At 41.2% G+C, this 20,000-nt stretch overlaps 1 protein-coding gene across 5 annotated transcripts in view; it reads left to right on the top strand.

Annotated features, from left to right (window-relative positions):
* The window catches only part of NDC1 (NDC1 transmembrane nucleoporin), a 60,275-nt gene that overhangs the window by 431 nt on the left and 39,844 nt on the right, over nt 1-20,000 (top strand). For 2 of the 5 annotated variants that reach the window (XM_008074259.2, XM_008074258.2), the window contains exons 2-7: nt 1,294-1,414; nt 5,286-5,387; nt 7,949-8,123; nt 10,466-10,604; nt 15,747-15,855; nt 17,707-17,758. In XM_008074259.2, the coding sequence (XP_008072450.1) occupies nt 1,294-1,414; nt 5,286-5,387; nt 7,949-8,123; nt 10,466-10,604; nt 15,747-15,855; nt 17,707-17,758 (698 nt within the window). Of the gene's footprint in view, nt 1-1,040; nt 1,096-1,293; nt 1,415-5,285; nt 5,388-7,948; nt 8,124-10,465; nt 10,605-15,746; nt 15,856-17,706; nt 17,759-20,000 lie in introns of those variants that run through there. The other 3 variants (XM_008074260.1, XM_021707104.1, XM_021707105.1) reach the window with 3 other exon arrangements.

Genomic DNA, 20,000 nt, shown 5'->3' with positions numbered 1-20,000 from the left:
GCCGGCCTCAGGGTGGCGTGGGGAGGGCACCGCCGGGGGGCCTAGCTACGGGATCGTGGGGCGTCCCGAGTGGAAGCTGACCCCAGTGGGAGAGATAACCTGAATGAAAATGGGGGCAGGGAGTGAGCATGCAAGGGGAGCGTATTCAGTAGGCGCAACATAAAAGCTTGTTGCTTCTTGGGATTAAAAAAAAAAAAATGGGGAGGATGTCCGGGATTGGAAAGAAGGTGGCGTGGCCTCAGCAGAGGCTGGATTGGGAGCCAGTAAGCAGGGCAGGTATTCTTTGTAAATTACAGTTAGGGGACTAGGGGACTGAGTTGAGGGGGTGACACTTTCTCCCTGAAGTTGTTGACTCAACAGGATGGCGTTCACATACTGGAGGGCAACGAGGGATAGGGGAGAGAGAGCCCTTTTGGCGTAGTGCTTCTACCCCAGTGTACTGCCATCTCTGTGTCCCAGACTAAAAACTTCGGGGTCCTAGCCTCTGCCACCTGTATTACCAGTCACGAAAGTACAGTAGATTCTGCCTCGGTATTGTGGCTGCAGGTTGCTCCTTTTCCTTTTCCCGTTGCCTCTGCGTTTGCTCAGATATTGATAGAATCTTTGGTGTGCACTGTTACCATGGGCTGCCTCCTAACTCTTTGACTTCTGTTTGGTTCTTGTCCCTTCTAATGCTTCTTCCTGGCAGTCAGTCACCTTACAGTAAACAAAAAGCTATTTTACCTTGCAGGACATAAATTCGATGGTCACTTTTGTGCTTGAAACCCCTCAGTATTTCTCCTTCAGTTTACTTATTCAGTAGTAAATATTTTGCCACCTATATGATAGACATTGGCATTTCAGACATTTCAGACATAAATAGGATGGTACAATGCAGTAGTTGTTCCATGCACGTATCTAATAATTGTAAATACGATTACAGTATGCACTTGGTTCCCATAAAATATATACAGCCTTTAGATATTAATGTAACTATCAACTAAATCTAGAGAGACACAGATTAGTTGCTGTAGAATATAGTTACAGAGCTAAATAGGACAATCTCGTACCTCTCCAAAATGTGACATTTGATGTGGCACCTTACTCTAGACTGAGGTAAGCATTAGGGTTCATTGATAAGACAAGATTCTATAGTGCTATATAATGTTATTAATAGTAGTAACCGTTTGGTTGTGGACTGTGATCTGAGTCTAAGTATTAGTGATGAACATTGTGTATGAAAAGCTAGGATTTGCATAACCGAAGTAGGTTAACTGACTTCATGATTGAGGGGTTTTGTTTGTTTAATTATAGGTCTTGGGCTGGAGGGTTGTTTCAAGTATTGTTTGGTCAGTGCTGCTTCTACCCATCTGTACCACAATATTTATAATCTTCAGCAGCATTGATATATTTCATCCTATACAGTGGCTGACAGGTAAGTGATACTCAATTTGGGAAAAATACATTTACAAGATCTATTTCTCATCATAAAAATTGCATTATGTTTCAAATTTATTTTTTTTATTTTTTATTTTTTGAGTTGAAGTCTCACTCTGTCACCCAGGCGGGAGTGCAGTGGCACGCTCCCGGCCACTGCCGCAGCCTCGACCTGCTGGACTCCAGCGATCCTTCCACCTCAGCCTTCCAAGTAGCTGGAACTACAGACGCATGCTACACACCCGGTTAATTTTTTTGATTTATTGTAGAGATGAGGTCTCATCAAGTTGCCGGGGTGGGTCTCAAACCTGCTGGCTCAGGCAGTCTATTTGCCTCGGCCTCTCAAAGTGCTGGGATTACAGGCTGAGCCACTGAGCCCGGCCTCAAATTTATTTTTAACTACTTCCTGTATTGACATATAAAAACATTCACTTGGAGATAATTTTTTTTTCTGAGCCAGAGTCTCACTCTGTCCCGCAGGCTGGAGTGCAGTGGCACACTCATGACCACCACACTCTCGACCTGCTGGGTTCAGGCGATCCTTTTGCCTTAGCCTTCCAAGTAATTTTTCTTGATTCATTGTAGTGATGAGGTCTTGCCACATTGCCCAGGCTGGTCTCGAACCCCTGGGCTCAGGTAGTCCTCTCGCCTCCACCTCCCAAAGTGCTAGAATTATAGGCATGAACCACCACGCCTGGTCTTGAGATAATTTAAAAACATTCTCTCCATAACATAAACATCTTTTTTATGATATGATGAGATTAGGCTGGTGCTAAGTACCTTCTGTGTATTACCTCTTATCCTCCCTCTAATCCTGTAAAATAAAGAGGTATTATTTCTACTTAAATGAGGAAACTGAGATTCAGCTTAGTCTATAAGGAGACACATAGCTAGTAAGTAACTGAACTAGTATTTGAACATTAGTCTCTGACTTTAAACCCTGTGTTTTTTCCACTGTGCCATATTAGAATTAGAAAAATAAAAAGAGATACATGTTGCTTAAAAGAGAATGGGCTTTGAAGTCTTTAAATTCTTGTCTAGGCTAAGAAGGTTAATTACTCTTGAAATCCTCTTCTCTTCCTCCTAACAATGATAATACATTTCTTTTGCTTTGCAAAGTGCAAAGTGAATTTCTAATTGCATTTTTCACAAGAAAATGTCAATTTGCAAGGAGTTAGAATCTTGACCTTATAGCCTTTGGAGACCTTGCTGCTAAAGGATTAAAGTCATATGACTTTTTTGTTGCTATATGTCCATCACATCTTGGGTGGGTCCCACAGGTTGGTTGAAATGAAGCCATAAGCTAGTGCAGGGACAGCAGGTATCTCTGTAGCCACCTTGCCTGCCTCTGTGTCACTCACTGACTCTGGCTATCTCATCACAACCTAATAATACTCAGTATTCTAGAGCAATTGCTCAATTGTTCAGAATTGGTGTCAGAGATAAAAACTTTTGTCATTTCTTGGCCAGGGGTTCTTTTTTTTTTTGAGTTGGAGTCTCACTCTGTTGCCCAGACTGGAGTGCAGTGGCACGCTCTCGGCCACCGCAACCTCGACCAACTGGGCTCCGGCGATCCTTCCACCTCAGCCTTCCAAGTAGCTGGAACTATAAGCGCCCGCTACCACTCCTGGCTAATTTTTTGATTTATTGCAGAGATGAGGTCTCGCCAAGTTGCCCAGGCGGGTCTTGAATCCACGGGCTCAGGCAATCCACTCACCTCGGCCTCCTAAAGCGTGGAATTACAGGCTGAGCCACCGAGCCCGGCCGGCCAGGGATTCTTTAAACCTAATAACACTTTCTTTCCAGATTAAATTTGATATGCCCTTTTTTTCACTGGAAGTTACTTGTCCTCTTCAACTTTTGATTCACAAAGTCTTTTTGGAGAAATTGAACTCTTCTTACGTAATTCCAGTCACTTGAATTGTTTTTTTCATTCTTTTGACTCAGTGTAATGCTTGTTTTTTTGTTTGTTTTTTTGAGTTGGGGGTCTCACTTTGTTGCCTGGGCTTTGGAGTGTAGTGGTACCATCATGGCTCGCTGTAGCCTTGACCTTCTGGGCTTAGGTGATCCTTCTCAGCCTCTCCAGGAACACTCCATCATGCCGTTAGTTTTTGTGAATTTTTGTAGAAATGCGGTCTTGCCATGTTGTCCAAGCTGGTCTCGAACTCCTGGACTCAAACAATTCTCATGCCTTGGCTTCCTAAAGTGCTGGGATTACAGGTGTGAGCCACTGCGCCTGGCCAATGCTTGGGTTTAACTGGGTACTTAGTAAATATTCTTCATTAATTCACTGGTCAATGAATTGTACTTTTAAAATAGTTGTTTTCATTATTAAAGCTTAGTCTATTAAACAAACGTATGGCTGGGCCTGGTGGCTCAGCCTGTAATCCCAGCACTTTGGGAGGCCGAGGTGAGTGGATTGCCTGAGCCTGCAGGTTTGAGACCAGCCTGGGCAACTTAGTGAGACTTCGTCTCTATAATAAATAAAAAATTACTGGGTGTGGTAGCGCTCGCCTGTAGTTCTGGCTACGTGGAAGGCTGAGGCAGAAGGATCACCGGAGCCCAGCAGGTTGAGGCTGGAGTGGCCATGAGTGTGCCACTGTACTCCAGCTTGGGTGACAGAGTGAGATTCCAATTAAAAAAAAAAAACAAAACAGCCAGGCTCGGTGGCTCAGCCTGTAATCCCACGCCTTTGGGAGGCTGAGGTGAGTGGATTGCCTGAGTCCGCGGGTTCGAGACCCGCCTGGGCAAGTTGGCGAGACCTCATCTCTACAATAAATCAAAATGAGCCGGGCATGGTAGCGCGCGTCTATAGTTCCAGCTACTTGGAAGGCTGAGGTGGAAGGATCGCTGGAGCCCAGCAGGTCAAGGCTGCGGTGGCCGCTCCTGGCCACTGCACTCCAGTCTGGGTGACAGAGTGAGACTCCAACTCAAAAAAAAAAAACAAAAACATTATTCTTGTTTTTATTTCTTTTGTTCATGTCTTTGGACATTACACCTATATATTTTAACCTTTGAAATGGAATAGTGATTGTGAAACTACTCTAAAATGTGAAGGTATTAGCATTTCATGGGAGCATCGTGGTTTTTTGTTTTTTTTAGTTCAGTTCTTAGAGGTGGTTTCTGGAGTATCCTGTTTCCAACCATGTTCCTTTGACTTTAGCTGTAGGAGCTAATTGCATTTATTAAGAAGAGATCTGAAAAATATGATTTACATTTAAAAAAGAAATTGTATTGGTATATTACTAAATAGGGTATTTCTCTTTCATATAATGAAATGTTTACATATGGTAGTTTTCTCCTGATGTTAACTGGGTCATTTAAAATAAATTCTAGTATAATTTTAAAGTACCTAGAGCCAGGTCTAAATAACTCACACTGTAGCTCTTGAGTTGATAATCTCATTGAACCTGTCATAGGTGTACAATTAAATTCTTGAAGAAAATACAATTTCTAACTTTAAAATTATAGTGGTTCAGCCGGGCTCGGTGGCTCAGCCTGTAATCCCAGCACTTTGGGAGGCTGAGGTGAGTGGATTGCCTGAACCCGCGGGTTTGAGACCCACCTGGGCAACTTGGTGAGACCTCATCTCTACAATAAAATCAAAAATTAGCTGGGCGTGGTAGCATGCGCCTGTAGTTCCAGCTACTTGGAAGGCTTAGGCGGAAGGATCGGCGGAGCCCAGCAGGTCGAGGCTGCGGTGGCCGGAAGCGGCCACTGCACTCCAGTCTGGGTGACAGAGTGAGACTCCAACTCAAAAAAAAAAAAAAAAAAATTATAGTGGTTCAAACTCTGTTTACTATTGCAGCATACCGAACATGAGTACATGACTGAATAACCTTTACTAATTCATTTTTCTTGTGTTTTAGATTCTTTTAATGATCTATATAGTTCCTATGTAATCTTTTACCTCTTGCTGCTGTCAGTGGTTATTATAATAACAAGTATTTTCAATGTGGAGTTCTATGCAGGTGAGTCTTCAAATATTGATCATCTTAGTTAATCTGAATGTATTTAACTAAGGACAGACTCTGTGCACTTTGTATGTGAATGTGTATAACATAGTGTTTTTGTGTCAGATTTTAAAAATGTATACAGAATCATGTGCTTTGAATGTTGTATCGTAAAATGTGTTTGGGTACTATTTTCTCTGTTTTTAAATTATATTTAGACCTTTTAGGACAAATGTGTGATTCTATTTATATGAGGTACCTAGAGTGGTCAGATTCATAGAGATGGAGAGTAGAATGCTGGTTACCAGAGGCTGGCTGGGGTGGGGGGCAGGTTATGGGAAGTGTTATTTAATGGGTAGAGTTTCAGTTGGGGAAGATGGAAAAGTTCACAGGTGGTGGTAATGGCTGCAACAGTGTGATTGAACTTATGCCATAGGTCTAGATGGTTAAAAATGCTTCGAATAGTATATTTTATTAATGTATTTTTTATCACAATTAAGAAAATTCAGACTTTTTAATAATTCACAGCTAGCGATAAAGCTATGATTTAGCATATATATTATAAAAGTAATTTCTTCATAGGGAAGACCAGTTAATTTCAAAGGTCTTTTAAAACATAAAAGTCTATAATTCTATCATTTTCCAAAGAAACTTAACAATGTTATATTTTGCCTTGGGAGAATCACCTGCGGGACTCCAGAACTTTTTATTTTTCTCATTCTCTTTCTGCCTTTTCAGATTTCTTGAGTCTGTCCTTAAGATACAATAAGGAGCTTTTTCTAATACTTCTTTTTTTGACTATAATGTCATTCCCCTTAAGCTCTTCAGTACTTCCTTGTAAAATATGGTGTAAGATTTCCTGACTGGATATTATAATACATATCCTTTTCCTTTGCTTCCCTAACTCCTCAGTACTGGTGGGTCTCTTTTCCATTTAAGTACTATTCAGAACTCCTTGGCTTGTAAAGCCACACTTACATTTTTTCACACTCTCCCATTCCCCCATGTGCTTGTCTAGGTGAGTGCTTTCTAGCCAGTCATTTGTAAAGCTTGACCAGTCACTTTGGCTCATTCCTTCAGCAAGCTTTCCTTATGCGTTTACTGTGCCACGCATTGTACGGGGATAAGGAGTAAAGGATATGTATGGTCCCAGCTTTCTCCAGAGGATCATGATGAATGGGGAGACACAGTAAACATTAAGCGTATTTGATTACATCGCATTGCACAGTGTAGAGTGTACAGGAGCACTGCTTACCCAGCATGGGGAACTTCCTGAAGGAGGTGGTTTTTTGTTTTATTTTGTTTTAATTGAAAGGACAGAAAAGCTCCCACAGTGCGAGGGGACCTGGAGGGGTTGCTGGAGATGATGCTTAGACCAGGCCTTGAAGGATGAGTTGTATTAAGTAGATGAATAAGGAAATGATGTTCTAGAGAAGGAAGAGCCTAAAAAAAGTTTTAGTGACATGAGAGGTTTTGATATATTCAGAGTATTGTGTTGGTTGCATAGTCGTTAGGACTTTGTGGGCATTTCTGGTAAGGAGGGAAATGTGATCGCAGCCTCTTCTCCAAAATGTGATGCACCTAAGCTCTCTCCCTTCACCCTTAATTGTTTACCTCCCCTCAGTCTCTTTACTTTGAGTATATTAAAAGAAGAATACCTGCATAGATAGGTCAGGGACCCCTGGGTTAGCTGTTTTCAAAGGTAAACGTCCATCACCTCCCACCCACACTTGCCTCCCTAGCTCACTTCCAGAAAATGTATTTGGATTGCCACAAAGGTATTAAAAAGCCCCACAGAAGCATTTATCTTAGCATTTAGTGTTTTTGTGGTTTTTTTTTTTTTGAATTAGAGTCTCACTCCATTGCCCAGGCTGGAGGGCAGTGGCACACTTCAGGCCACCGCAGCCTCAATCCATTGGGCTCAGGCGATCCTTCCACCTCAGCCTTCTAAGTAGCTGGAACTACAAGTGTGTGCCACCACATCTGGCCAATTTTTTTATTTATTGTAGAGATGCAGTCTCGCCAATTTGCCCAGCTGATCTCAAACCTGTGGGCTCAGGCAATCCTCTTGCCTTTGCCTGCCAAATTGCTGGGATTATTATAGGCATGAGCTACCATGCCTGGCCCAGTGTTGTTAATATATACCTACTTTGTGGTTTATTTTTCACAGATGGATTATATATTGACAGTTTAAATGCTGAAATAAAGAACTTGCTGGGTGGCAGGAGCTTTCTTTTAAAAAGTATTCTTTTGTGGTGTTTAGGAGCGTACCAGTGTAGGCACTTTTTGATCCGTTAGGAAATTTTAATTAATGAAAAATGTTAATCTTGCTATCCTTAGCTTTCATCTCTCTGGATTCCTTGGCTTTTCTTTTTTGTGTGTTCATCTGTTTTCATTCTTTTATCAAAAATTTTTAACTTAGAATTTTTAACTTAAACTGTTTCTGTACTGTGTTTTACGTTGGCTGTGTGTTTCTTTCTGACACAGAGTGTTTGTGGAAGGATGAGAGGGAATAGTTTAGATTCTGTAACTTTGGGCGCTGCAGGTGATAAAGCCACAGTCGTGTGTTCTCTTTGCAGTTGTGCCTTCCGTCCCCTGCTCCAGACTAGCGCTGATAGGGAGGATCATTCATCCCCAGCAGCTCATGCACTCGTGTATTCACGCAGCAATGGGAATGGTGATGGCTTGGTGTGCTGCAGTGATGACCAAGGGCCAGTACAGTTTCCTCGTGGTGCCCTGCACTGCTACCGAAAGGTAATATCACATTTGTTTTTTTCTAAGGAAACTTTTTTAGTTACTAAGCCAAAGGTGAACTATATAGATGAATACTTTACGGTCATTCTTTGCTTTCCACACTTGTATAGAAGGTTTTTTTTGGTTACATCCAGTGTTTTTGATGTTTTATGTTTGTTCAATTAACAGTCTTTAGAAACCATTTGCTATGTACAAGATGCTGTACCAGGTGCTGTTGGATTTCTGAGAGTGATTCAAACATAGACTATGAGCTCCTTTAGAGTTCAGAACAACAGGGAAATTAAGACATGGACATGGATGTATAGGAAGAAGAAAGAGACGTGCAGGTAAAACCTGTGGAGTTCAGAAAGCATGGAGGGTCCATGTGTTCTTGGAGGAGGCAGCATTTAGGTTGGAGTAGCATGGAAAGAATGAAGAACATTTTAAAAATAACTATAACTACCTTGTTCTTTAGAGTTATTTATAATTTTGAAACATACAGTTCTTGAGTACATGACATTGATATAAGATTGCAGGTTGATATTCTGACTTAAAAATAAAAAAAGATGACTGGAAACCGGATGTGGTGGCATGCGCCAAAAAGCTACTCAGAAGGGCGGAGGCAGGAAACTGATTTAGTCCAGGAGTTCGAGGTTTCAGTGCACTAAGATTGTGCTTGTGAATAGCCACTGTGCTTCAGCCTGGGCAGCATAGCTAGACCTTGTCTATCTAAAAAAAAAAAAAAAAAAGATTGCTAGAGTAATCTTGAGTCAAGGTCTCACTCTGTTGCCCAGGTTAGAGTGCAGGGGTACTATCATGGCTCACTGCAGCTCGACCTCCTGGGATCAGACAGTCCTTCTGCCTCAGCCTCCCGAGTAGCTGGGTCTGTAGGTGTACTACAGGGATGTGCCACTGTGCCTGGATACTTGTTTTATTTTTTTGTAGAAATGAAGCCTCACTATGTTACCCACGCTGGTCTCGAACTCCTGGCCTGATGTGATCCTCTCACCTTGACCTCTCAAAGTGCTGAGATTATACTGGAGTAATTTTAAGTTTCCTATTTCCTAAATGATTACTGCTGAATACTTGATTTCCTTTTGGCCCCCAGCTACTATTATATAAGGCAGGTTTTTTTCCCCTAATGTAAATACGTTTTCTTTAGTGAAAACTATCCTGTTGACAAACACTAAATGATAAAGGACATCTGTGACTATAGGACTACTTTGAATAAGGAAATCCCAACTGCCTGCTTTGGATGAGACTTGAATTCTTTTTGCATCTCTCTCCTTAGTGGATGTGGCAGTGAAGCTCCAGGGAGCAGAAGGCAGCAGTAAGCTGCAAGTTGTTAAAGAGATTAGTGCCTACTAGAAATACATTTACTGATCACTTCACAGTCTGAGTCTTTAGCAAAACTCATCTCTTTTCATTGTCTTGTAACTTGGGGTCCAGAAAACCAGAATCTCTCTTCTGGTGGAGATAGATGGTGGGACAGGCCCACAACCTGTACTCATTTGTGAAAAATTGACTTCTATTGAATTATGGTGTGTTGGCTCCATACATTCCCAGACATTTGCAAGATTATAGAGATTCTCAGGAAACTCTCAAAGGAGTTTAAGAGCTTGACGTTCACCAAATGGTTACAATCTTATGCTTTCAATGAAAAAATATTGTAAGATAAAGATGATAGGTAGTGGCTTATGACAGTCCCCACAAGGGATCCCCTTGGATTTAACTAAATAATCAGAACTTACAGCCATAGCTTGTCAGCTATGGAGTTCCTCTTCAGCAGGAGTCTTCCAAGCAGCTCAGACAGGTGATAACTCCACAGCCATCTGGGAGCTGCATTCATGCTTGTGATACAGGTCAGGTCCAAGAAGAGATCAACATCAGACATGTATGGGCTCCCTAGTGTAAAGGTCTTGGGCCCCGCAGGGTCCCTATCTCTTGTGGCAACTTTATAGGCATACCATCCCGGGGCTTCATGAGGGACTACCCAGGTGTAGAAGACAACACAGAGAAGCTCAGAGTTAGGGCATCTCTGGAAAATATATATAATTTATTTATGGTTCCTCTCATCCAGATGCAGCCTACCAACTTGTAAACAGCATTGCTTACTATCATAGTAGATATTCTTACCCATATCAGGTTTCCAGAGGAACAGAACTAGAGTTAATTAAAGGTCACATTCTTATGCTTCAGGGAAAAGGTTTTTGTTCATCTTGGTCACACTTACCTAAAACGAGAATCTGGTTAGAATTTGGGGCACTTTTTAAGTGATCAAGTCAGAGCTTTGCCTGCAGTAAATATTGAGCCTAAAACAGTGGTATATGTTACTAAGTAATAATCTAACTTTTTCCCCTCAGCTTAGATAGTCCTGCTGCACAAAACTGCTTAAATGAATATCATCTATTTTTCCTACTGGCTGGAGCATTTATGGGCTATAGCTATAGCCTCCTGTATTTTGTTAACAACATGAATTATCTTCCATTTCCCATCATACAGGTAAGATATCATTTGAGCATTACCTTATGCCAGAATTTGGTAGAGTTAAAATTGCCTTGGTGTTTATATATATAACTGGCCTCATCCGATGAATTCAAGATTTGATAAGCAAAACTTAGAACTGAGGCTTTCAGAATGCCATTTGGAGAGATTTGTCTTCATGAGATTTTTGATTTTTTTTTTTTTTTTTGAGTTGGAGTCACTCCATCACCCAGGCTGGAGTGCAGTGGCATGCTCAATGGCCACCTCAGCATCGACTTGCTGGGCTCAGGTGATCCTTCTGCCTCAGCCTTCCTAGTAGCTGGAACTACAGGCATGTGCTACCGTGCCTGGCTAATTTTTGATTTTATTGTAGAGACGAGGTCTCGCCAAGTTGGCTGGGCTGGTCTCAAACCCACAGGCTCAGACAATCCACTCGCCTTGGCCTCCCAAAGTGCTGAGATTATAGGCTGAGCCACCGAGCCTGGCTGGATTTTAGTATATTTTTGAGAGTCGTAGCTACCTTTTTCTGCTGCCATTCTCAGAATTATACTTTGCTGTGGCAAAGAGCTGTGGTAGTTGCTGTGACTTAGCAGGGCTAGAGGAGGATGATGATGGCATTCATGCAAAGTACCTCTGTGCAGCTGCTGGCTTCTTTTTGAACTTAACCTCATGAGCTCGGGGGTGTGCAAGTAATTTTAGAATATGTCAGTTACTGTCTCACATCCTTTTCAGAACAAGGCAAAGCGTGTACGAATAAAATCAACTTGGTTTGAGTGGTATAGTATAAGCTATCTTTCAGTTAGATTTTACAAAATCTGCTCTGGTAGAGGCTGTTCCTAGAATTCAGTCACTCCTCTGACAACAGAAAGAAGAATTGGTGGATATGCATCAGGGTTCTTCCCAGCCTGTTTCCACTATTCCTGATTGCACTATTATTTGCTTCATTTGGTTTAGAACCAGGACCCTTCCCATAGGACCCACTCTGGTGGTGAGGGAGGGATGTGTAAACAAATGATGTGTCATTGTTAGAGTGTAATATATAAGAATGTGATGGATTAACTAAAGTTTTCACACGCCTATTGCATCCATGAGAACAAGCTGATGGAAGTAGACATACTGCAGGGAAATAGTGCTCACTGGAAAGGATCTGGCCTTACCTCCTTGCAATCTGTGAATGTATTTTTTAAAAAGTCCTGTTGAGTAATTCTTTACATCTGGTGAAGATGAATTAAAATCAGCAAAGTCTACTTTGCTACCTCAAAATTTCACAAAAAGCAAAACTCCAAGCTCCAGTCTAATGCAGAAATATTCATGATAAATCATCTTTGATCCAAGGATAATTAAAAATAGAAATAATAAAGAAAAGAAAGCATTAGAGAAAAACGAGATACCCCAAAATACTTTGCTAGACCTCCATGGACTTCAGGTAAAAATTACCATCTATTTAAAATCACAGGCTGGGCTCGGTGGCTCAGCCTGTAATCCCAGCACTTTGGGAGGCTGAGGTGACTGGACTGTCTGAACCTGTGGGTTCGAGACCAGTCCAGGCAACTTGGCAAGACCTCAACTTTACAATAAATCAAAAATTATCTGGGTGTGATAGTGCGTGCCTGTAGTTCCAACTCCTTGGAAGGCTGAAGCGAAAGGATCGTCTGAGCCCAGCAGGTCGATGCTGGGGTAGCCATGAGTGTGCCACTGCACTCTAGTCTGGGTGACAGAGTGAGACTCCCAGTCAAAAAATAAAATAAGATAAAATCACAGATGTGCAATAGAGTAAACATAGTAGTCCAATAGTTGACAAGTCTGATAAAATTACAAGGGACACCCCAAAAAACCTGGAATTTATTTATAAAAAAGTGATTACATATTTATTCTTACATGTTTAAACTTCAGTCACCTTCAAAGTACTCTGTTTAATGCAATACACCTATCGAGACACTTTTTCTACTGCTCAACAGTTTGAGCCTCTCAGTTTTGATGCCTTTTAGTGCTTCTGCTGTTTTTTGTTTCACTTTTTCCACATTGACAAACATTGCCTTTTGAAGACTTTCTTCATCGGGGAAACAACAAAAAAAATATCCCTTGGTGAGATCTGATGAATAGGGAGGGTAGGATATGGGGGCCATGCCATTTTTGGTCAAAAACTGCTGACCACTCAGCACAGCGTGGGCAGGTATGCTAGTAAATCATCCATCATGAAATGGGCATTGGAAGAATCTCCAAAAAAAATGCACTGAAGCCAGAACAACACTAGCTGATATACTGATGCTGATGGGTTCCTAGAACACGTACCTAGTTTGGGAAAGCCTATGCTGCAAGGAGTCTGCCCTCCAAAAATAAAAAAAGATAATTTGGGTTTTTTTTGGTCTCTCCTCATATTGTCCCTAACATACATTGTCAACTGTGTAACATTTTAGTACTCAATTTTTGGTAATTTCTTTTTTTTTGAGTCAAGATCTCACTCTGTTGCCCAGGCTGTAGTGCAGTAGCATAATCATGGCACACCATAGTCTCGACCTCCTGGTCTTAGGTGATCCATCTGCCTCAGTCTCCTGAGTAGATGGGACTACGAGTTACGTGCCACCATGCCCAGGAGTTCAAGATATCCTAGGCAACATAGTAAGACGTCTCTACAGAAAAACAAAAAAAATAGCTGAGTGTCTTGGCCTGTACCTGTAGTTCCTGCCATTCAAGGGGCTAAGGTAGAAGGATTACCTTGCCCAGTAGGTCAAGGCTGGGTGAGCTGTGATCATGCCACTGTACTCCAGCCTGGGGACAGAGTGAGACCTGACTGAAAAATACATACATACATACATAAATGGCTTTATAGTCTACATTCAGTAACTACTTTTGTAACTACTTTTTTCATGTAACCTGTGAAAAATTAGTTTTTTTTTTAAAAATCTGATTTTAACCAGTTTGCCATTAGCTCATTTTTTTCTTTAAACTTATTTATATTACTAAAACCAGTTCCGCTGCCCTTATTAAATTCTTTTTTTGAGTTGGAGTCTCACTCTGTCACTCAGGCTGGAGTGTAGTGGCATGCTCACGGCCACCCCAGCATCAACCTGCTGGGTTCAGGTGATCTTTCCGCCTCAGTCTTCCAAGTAGCTGGAACTACAGGCATGTGCTACTACGCCCGGCTAATTTTTTTTTTTTTTTGAGTTGGAGTCTCACTCTGTCACTCAGGCTGGAGTGTAGTGGCATGCTCACGGCCACCCCAGCATCAACCTGCTGGGTTCAGGTGATCTTTCCGCCTCAGTCTTCCAAGTAGCTGGAACTACAGGCATGTGCTACTACGCCCGGCTAATTTTTTTTTTTTTTTGAGTTGGAGTCTCACTCTGTCGCCCAGACTGGAGTACAGTGGCCGCTCCCGGCCACTACAGCCTCAACCTGCTAGACTCTGGTGATCCTTCCACCTCAGCCTTCCAAGTAGCTGGAACTACAGGCGCACACTACTACGCCCAGCTAATTTTTGATTTATTGTAGAGATGAGGTCTCACCAAGTTGCCCAGGCGGGTCTTGAACCCGCGGGCTCAGGCAATCCACTCACCTCAGCCTCCCAAGGCTCGGGATTACAGGCTGAGCCACTGAGCCCGGCTAATTTTTTTTTTTTTTTTTATTGTAGAGATGAGGTTTTGCCAAGTTGCCCAAACTAGTCTTGAACCTGCAGGCTTAGGCAGTTCACTTGCCTCGGCCTCCCAAAGTGCTAGGATTACAGACTGAGCCTGGCCCCTTATTAAAAGCTTAATGATAGACTGATAGGGAAAAGAAGAATGTTAGAATGGAGTAGGACACAAAGAAGTGGGCTTCAAGACAGGGCTTGGCAAATTCTGTGCCAACAAGAACTGTTAAAGTGAGATTTATAGAGCACTTAGCATGGTACCTGGTGTATAGTAAATATATATACTATATGCCAGGCACCATAATTGGAGAGAAGTATATATGCATATATTTATATATGCATATATATTTCTCTCTATATATGCATATATATATTTCTCTCTATATGCATATATATATTTCTATATATATATGCATATATATTTCTCTCCAATCTCATGGCATACATTATCATGGTAAATGTTTAGTGGTTCATAGCCAAGTCACAGAAGAAATTGAAAACACTTCAGCCTGGGAGCAAGAGGAGGGGAAATGGTATTTTCTGCATAGCTCCTGAAATGTCTCCCTACTTCCCTGGCTTCTCTGTACCCCTGTGAACAGCAGTGAGAGCTGCAGGAAGAACAGTATAGGAACTGTGCCCTTTTTCTCGAGAGTCTGTGTGGTGGTGGTAGCACCTAGTGACTGTACAGAATGGTGTGATTCTGCATCTTGCACTTTGAAAATAATTGAGTAAACCAACATAATCAAAGCTGTACTGTTAATGACCATGTGTTTATATGGGCTACTTTTAGTAAGATACTGTAGGCATCTGCAGGCATGAAAGAAGATATAACTTCCTAATACTATAATTCTTTGCTGTTCTTTAGCTTCTGAAATTCCTTAAGGAAGGATCAGTCCTCATATAAGTACAAAAGAAGATTAGAATTTGGTAGAATTTGTTCATTTGATTTGCCTTAGTTTCTTCATCTATTAGATGGAGATAATAATAGAACCTCCTGCATAGGGTTTTTATGAGGTTTAAATGAATTAATGCATTTAAGTTGTTTAGCACAGTACCTGGTACATGGTAAGCACCCAAAGAATGTTAGCTGCTAATGTTATTGTGTTTTTTGTACTTTCTCCATCTCCATAATCTTCCATATCAAATATAGATTGATACCGTTAAGTTTTTGAAATTTTTATTTATAAAATTTTTTTGTAGAAACAAGGTCTTGCTGTGTTGCCCAGGCTGGTCTTGACTCCTGGCCTCAAGCAATCCTCCCGCCTTGGCCTCCTGAAGTGTTGTGATTACAGGCATGAGCCATGATACTGTTAATTTTCTTATTTCTGATCTTGTATCAGTGAGATACTTTATAATAAAATTATTAAGTAACATCAGAAGTAGTTTATTTTTTTTGCCTCTGAAATAACCTTTATCTTCTTGTGCAATGATTATACTTTATATGTGACTGTTAAAGTTAAGTGCTTGTTTTAGAATGGTGTAGAATGTGTCATTTGATTGGAATGTGTCATTTGATTGTTTTTTTTCCCCCACAGCAATACAAGTTTTTGCGCTTTAGGAGATCTCTGCTCTTACTAGTGAAGCATAGTTGTGTGGAATCACTGTTCCTGATTAGAAATTTCTGCATTGTTTATTACTTTCTTGGTAAGAATTTCTTTTTATTTTTAATACAGTATTAGCTCATACCTTAGAAAATGTCAGTTACCTCAGAAAATGTCAGTTACAAAGTCATTCTTGATTGTGTTTGCTTGCTTCCTAAATTTGTGGGTAGGTATGTGATTAACCTAACTGATTCATTGTTTAAACTGTCAAAGAGAATTTATTTAGTTAAGGGAAAATATTGTTAAAGAAAATGTGGCCGGGCTCGGTGGCTCAGCCTGTAATCCCGCGCCTTTGGGAGGCTGAGGTGAGTGGATTGCCTGAGCCCGTGGGTTCGAGACCCGCCTGGGCAGCGAGACCTCATCTCTACAATAAATCAAAAAATCAGCGGGGCGTAGTGGTGCATGCCTGTAATTACAGCTACTTGGAAGGCTGAGGCGGAAGGGTCGCTGGAGCCCAGCAGGCCGAGGCTGCCACTGCACTCCAGTCTGGGCGACGGAGTGAGACTCCGACTCAAAAAAAAAAAAAAAAAAGAAAATGTGATGTATACATCTAAAGAAATATTGTTCAATCTTTAAAACATGAGTAAACCTTGAGGACATTGCACTGAGTGAAATAAGCTAGACACAAAAAAAAATCACATACTGTATGATTCCACTTATATGAGGTATATAGAATGGTGAAACTTAGAAGGGGAATAGTGGTTGCTAGGGGCTAGAGAGATGGAGAATTGTTCAGTAGGTACAGAGTTTCAGTTTTGCGATATGAAAAAGTTCTAGAGGTCTGCTGCACAATGATGTATATGTGATAACACTACTGGCCAGGCTCGGTGGCTCAGCCTGTAATCCCAGCACTTTGGGAAGCCAAGGTGAATGGATTGCTTGATCCCAAGGGTTCGAGAGCAGCCAGGCAACTTGGCAAGACCTCGTTTCTATAATCAAAAATTAGCCAGGCGTGATAGCATGCACCTGTAGTTCTGGCTGCTTGGAAGGCTGAGGCAGAAGGATTGCCAGAGCCCAGCAAGTCGACGCTGGGGTGGCCGCAAGTGTGCCGTGACACTCCAGCCTGGGTGATGGAGTGAGACTCAAACTCAAAAAATAAAAATAAAATAAAAAGTAACACTACTGTACTGTGCAGTTGAAAATGATTAAGTTGGTAAATCTTATATTTTTTGCCACAATAAAAAAAGTATTCTTTTTTAAAAAGTAAGAAAAGAAAATATAGTATATCGTTTGGTCATTTCTCTATCTAGAAATAATTTATTCCTTTTCATACATTGTAACTTGATACTAATACACTAAATATCCTGTTGGTAAGAGAACCTCGTGGAATTTATTAACCCGAGTTTAAAGCACAAAAATGCAGTTTATTATTTAATATAATGAATAGTACAAGTTGGAAACATGAATCTCATTGGCATATATAGTAATTTAAACAAAATCCAACTTTCAGAAATACTCTTTTCTCTTTTTTTGAGTTGGAGTCTCACTCTGTCGCCCAGGCTGGAGGGCAGTGGCCGCTCCTGGCCACCGCAACTTTGGCCTGCTGTGCTCCGGCGATCCTTCCACTTCAGCCTTCCAAGTAGCTGGAACTACAGGCGCACACTACTGCGCCCGGCTAATTTTTTGATTTATTGTAGAGATGAGGTCTCGCGAAGTTGCCCAGGCAGGTCTCGAACCCGCAGGCTCAGGCAATGCGCTCACCTCAGCCTCCCAAGGCGCGGGATTACAGGCTGAGCCACCGAGCCTGGCTACAAGCTAGCATTTTTGTTTTTGTTTTTTTTTTTGACTGAGGTCTTGGTGACTATGTGGCCTTTTCACAGACGCCATATTTAAAGCATTGTTAAGATTTGATTTTTAACTTTCTGTGTTTACAGCTCAGTATTTTCCCCCTTAGGCCATATTCCCAAAGCTTGGATCAGCACTGCTATGGACCTTCACCTAGATGAGTAAGTGATAGAGAAGTCATTTTAACTATTTTCATCCTTTTAGATGTTTGCTGTTTTCCAGCTGCTTTGTTTAGATTTTGCCTTTGAATTAAAAAAAAAAATTGTGTTTACTTTTGAATACACATAGTTTATATATTTAACTAAATTCCAAAGGTATATAAAATGGTATACAGTGAAAAAAGACACAGTCTCTGTCTCTGGTCACCTAGTTGCTCTCCCCAGAAGTAAGCAGTGATAATCCATTTTTTTTGTTGTTACATACAGCTTTTATCCTATATAGAAGTGGACTTCTCAAGTTTCATGGACCATGCTTCTGTTTTGTTTTTCTCTTCAACAGTCATGCATTCTGTGGTATCTCGTGGTATATACAAATGCTGTGGCATTATTCTTACGTTGCCTGTGAGGAAACCTGAATTGAGCAAGGCCAGGTGACCAGTTGAGGGTCACAGTAGCAATTGAGTGACAGCACTGGGATGTATTCTCATTTTCTCCTGGGTACTTTGCACATAAAGGTTTAATCTATATTTGTTGAATAAAAGTCACTTTCTCTCCGCATTTGTTCTTTTAATTATTGGTTATTCCACTATAATACTTTCTGTATTACATGTGGAATTCATTAATACCAGTTTTAGGGAGTGGGAATGTTGGCAATATGTGGGTATTTAAGAGATATTATGGTTTCTCACTTTTCAAAATTTCTAGGTATAATTTAGTTTTGTCTTAGGCTTAATTGCTAGGTATGACACCAAATGCATTGGTTATTTATTACGTTAGCCCAGATTTTAAACTGGGTCAAATGGAATGAGAAAAATACTAATGGTATCTGCTGGTAATTTAACACAATCCTTTTCTCCTTCTTTCAATGCAAAGAACTGTTTTGTTTGTATGGCCAAGTGCCTGATATCTGTCCTTCATTTATGTCAGGGCCTCAGTAAATGTTTACTTAGAAGTTAAAAATAATTGACATCTACTCCCCCGTGAATGTCAAGCACTGTGCTGGGCATTCCTAATGTAAGCTCTTTTAAATGTGGTAATAGTCCTGAGAGAAAGAATGTAGAGATTATGTTGCTATTATATGGGTGAGGAAACTGAGGGTGGGGTAGGCTGAGTGATTTACTTAATGCCCACATTTATATATGGCAGAGTCAGAGGTTCAAATCCTGGTTTTCACAATGGCTAACTGTAGGGTTATAATGACTTTACTAATTGGTATCATCAAGGTTTTGTTAAAATGGCAGTGTTAGCTTTATTTAGTATTCTAACTGCTTCTTTAATTTTTTTTTTTTTTTTTGAGTGGGAGTCTCACTCTGTCACCAAGGCTGGAGTGATCCTTCTACCTCAGCCTTCCAAGTAGCTGGAATCACAAGCGCATACCACCACACCCAGCCAATTTTTTTGATTTATTGTAGAGATGAAGTCTCATCAAGTTGCCAAGGCTGGTCTTGAACCCTGGACGCAGACAATCCTCTTGATTCCACTTCTCAAAGTGCTGGGAATACAGGCATGAGCCACTGCACCCAGCTTAAATTACTTAACAGTAAAGACCATTATTTTAGTAGCATATGCTTTTAACTACTATGAAACTGTGGTTTATAGGATATACAGATAAAGCTGAAATCTGTTCAGGAGAGGTACTAGTCATGTTTCATGGTTTTTAGGTATTAAACTACAAAACAACAATAATCAACTTTCACCCAGCTTATAGGCTTGGCTCACACTTCCTTCTTAGTGAATGGCAGTGAAGATTTGGAACACAAGAAACTGGAGTGCCAGTTCAGGTCTGCATGTCCCTTCAGGCTCCCTTACAAACCTCATTAGAAGGTGTGAAGGAAGGCTGGGCTTGGTGGCTCAGCCTGTAATCCCAGCACTTTGGGAGGCTGAGGCGAGTAGATTCCCTGAGCCCATGGGTTCGAGACCAGCTTGGGCAACTTGGCGAGACCTCGTCTCTACGATAAATAAAAAATTAGCTGGGTGTGGTAGCGTGCTCCTGTGGTTCTGGCTTCTTGGAAGCCTGAGGCGGAAGGATCGCTGGAGCCCAGTGGGTCAATCCTGGGGTGGCCGTGAGCATGCCACTGCACTCCAGCCTGGATGACAGAGTGAAACTCTAACTCAAAAAAAAAAAGAAGGTGTGGGGGAAATAATTCTAAGGGCACAAAAGGAGAAGAGTCTACAATATTATTTATGTTTTTTTGTTTTTTTTTTTTGAGTTGGAGTCTCACTCTGTCGCCCAGACTGGAGTGCA

The sequence above is a fragment of the Carlito syrichta genome, unplaced genomic scaffold (genome assembly GCF_000164805.1).
Source record: "Carlito syrichta isolate Samal-C Ts95f unplaced genomic scaffold, Tarsius_syrichta-2.0.1 Scaffold316384, whole genome shotgun sequence".
Lineage (NCBI taxonomy): Eukaryota > Metazoa > Chordata > Mammalia > Primates > Tarsiidae > Carlito > Carlito syrichta.
This window is presented reverse-complemented; position numbering and strand designations above follow the sequence as displayed.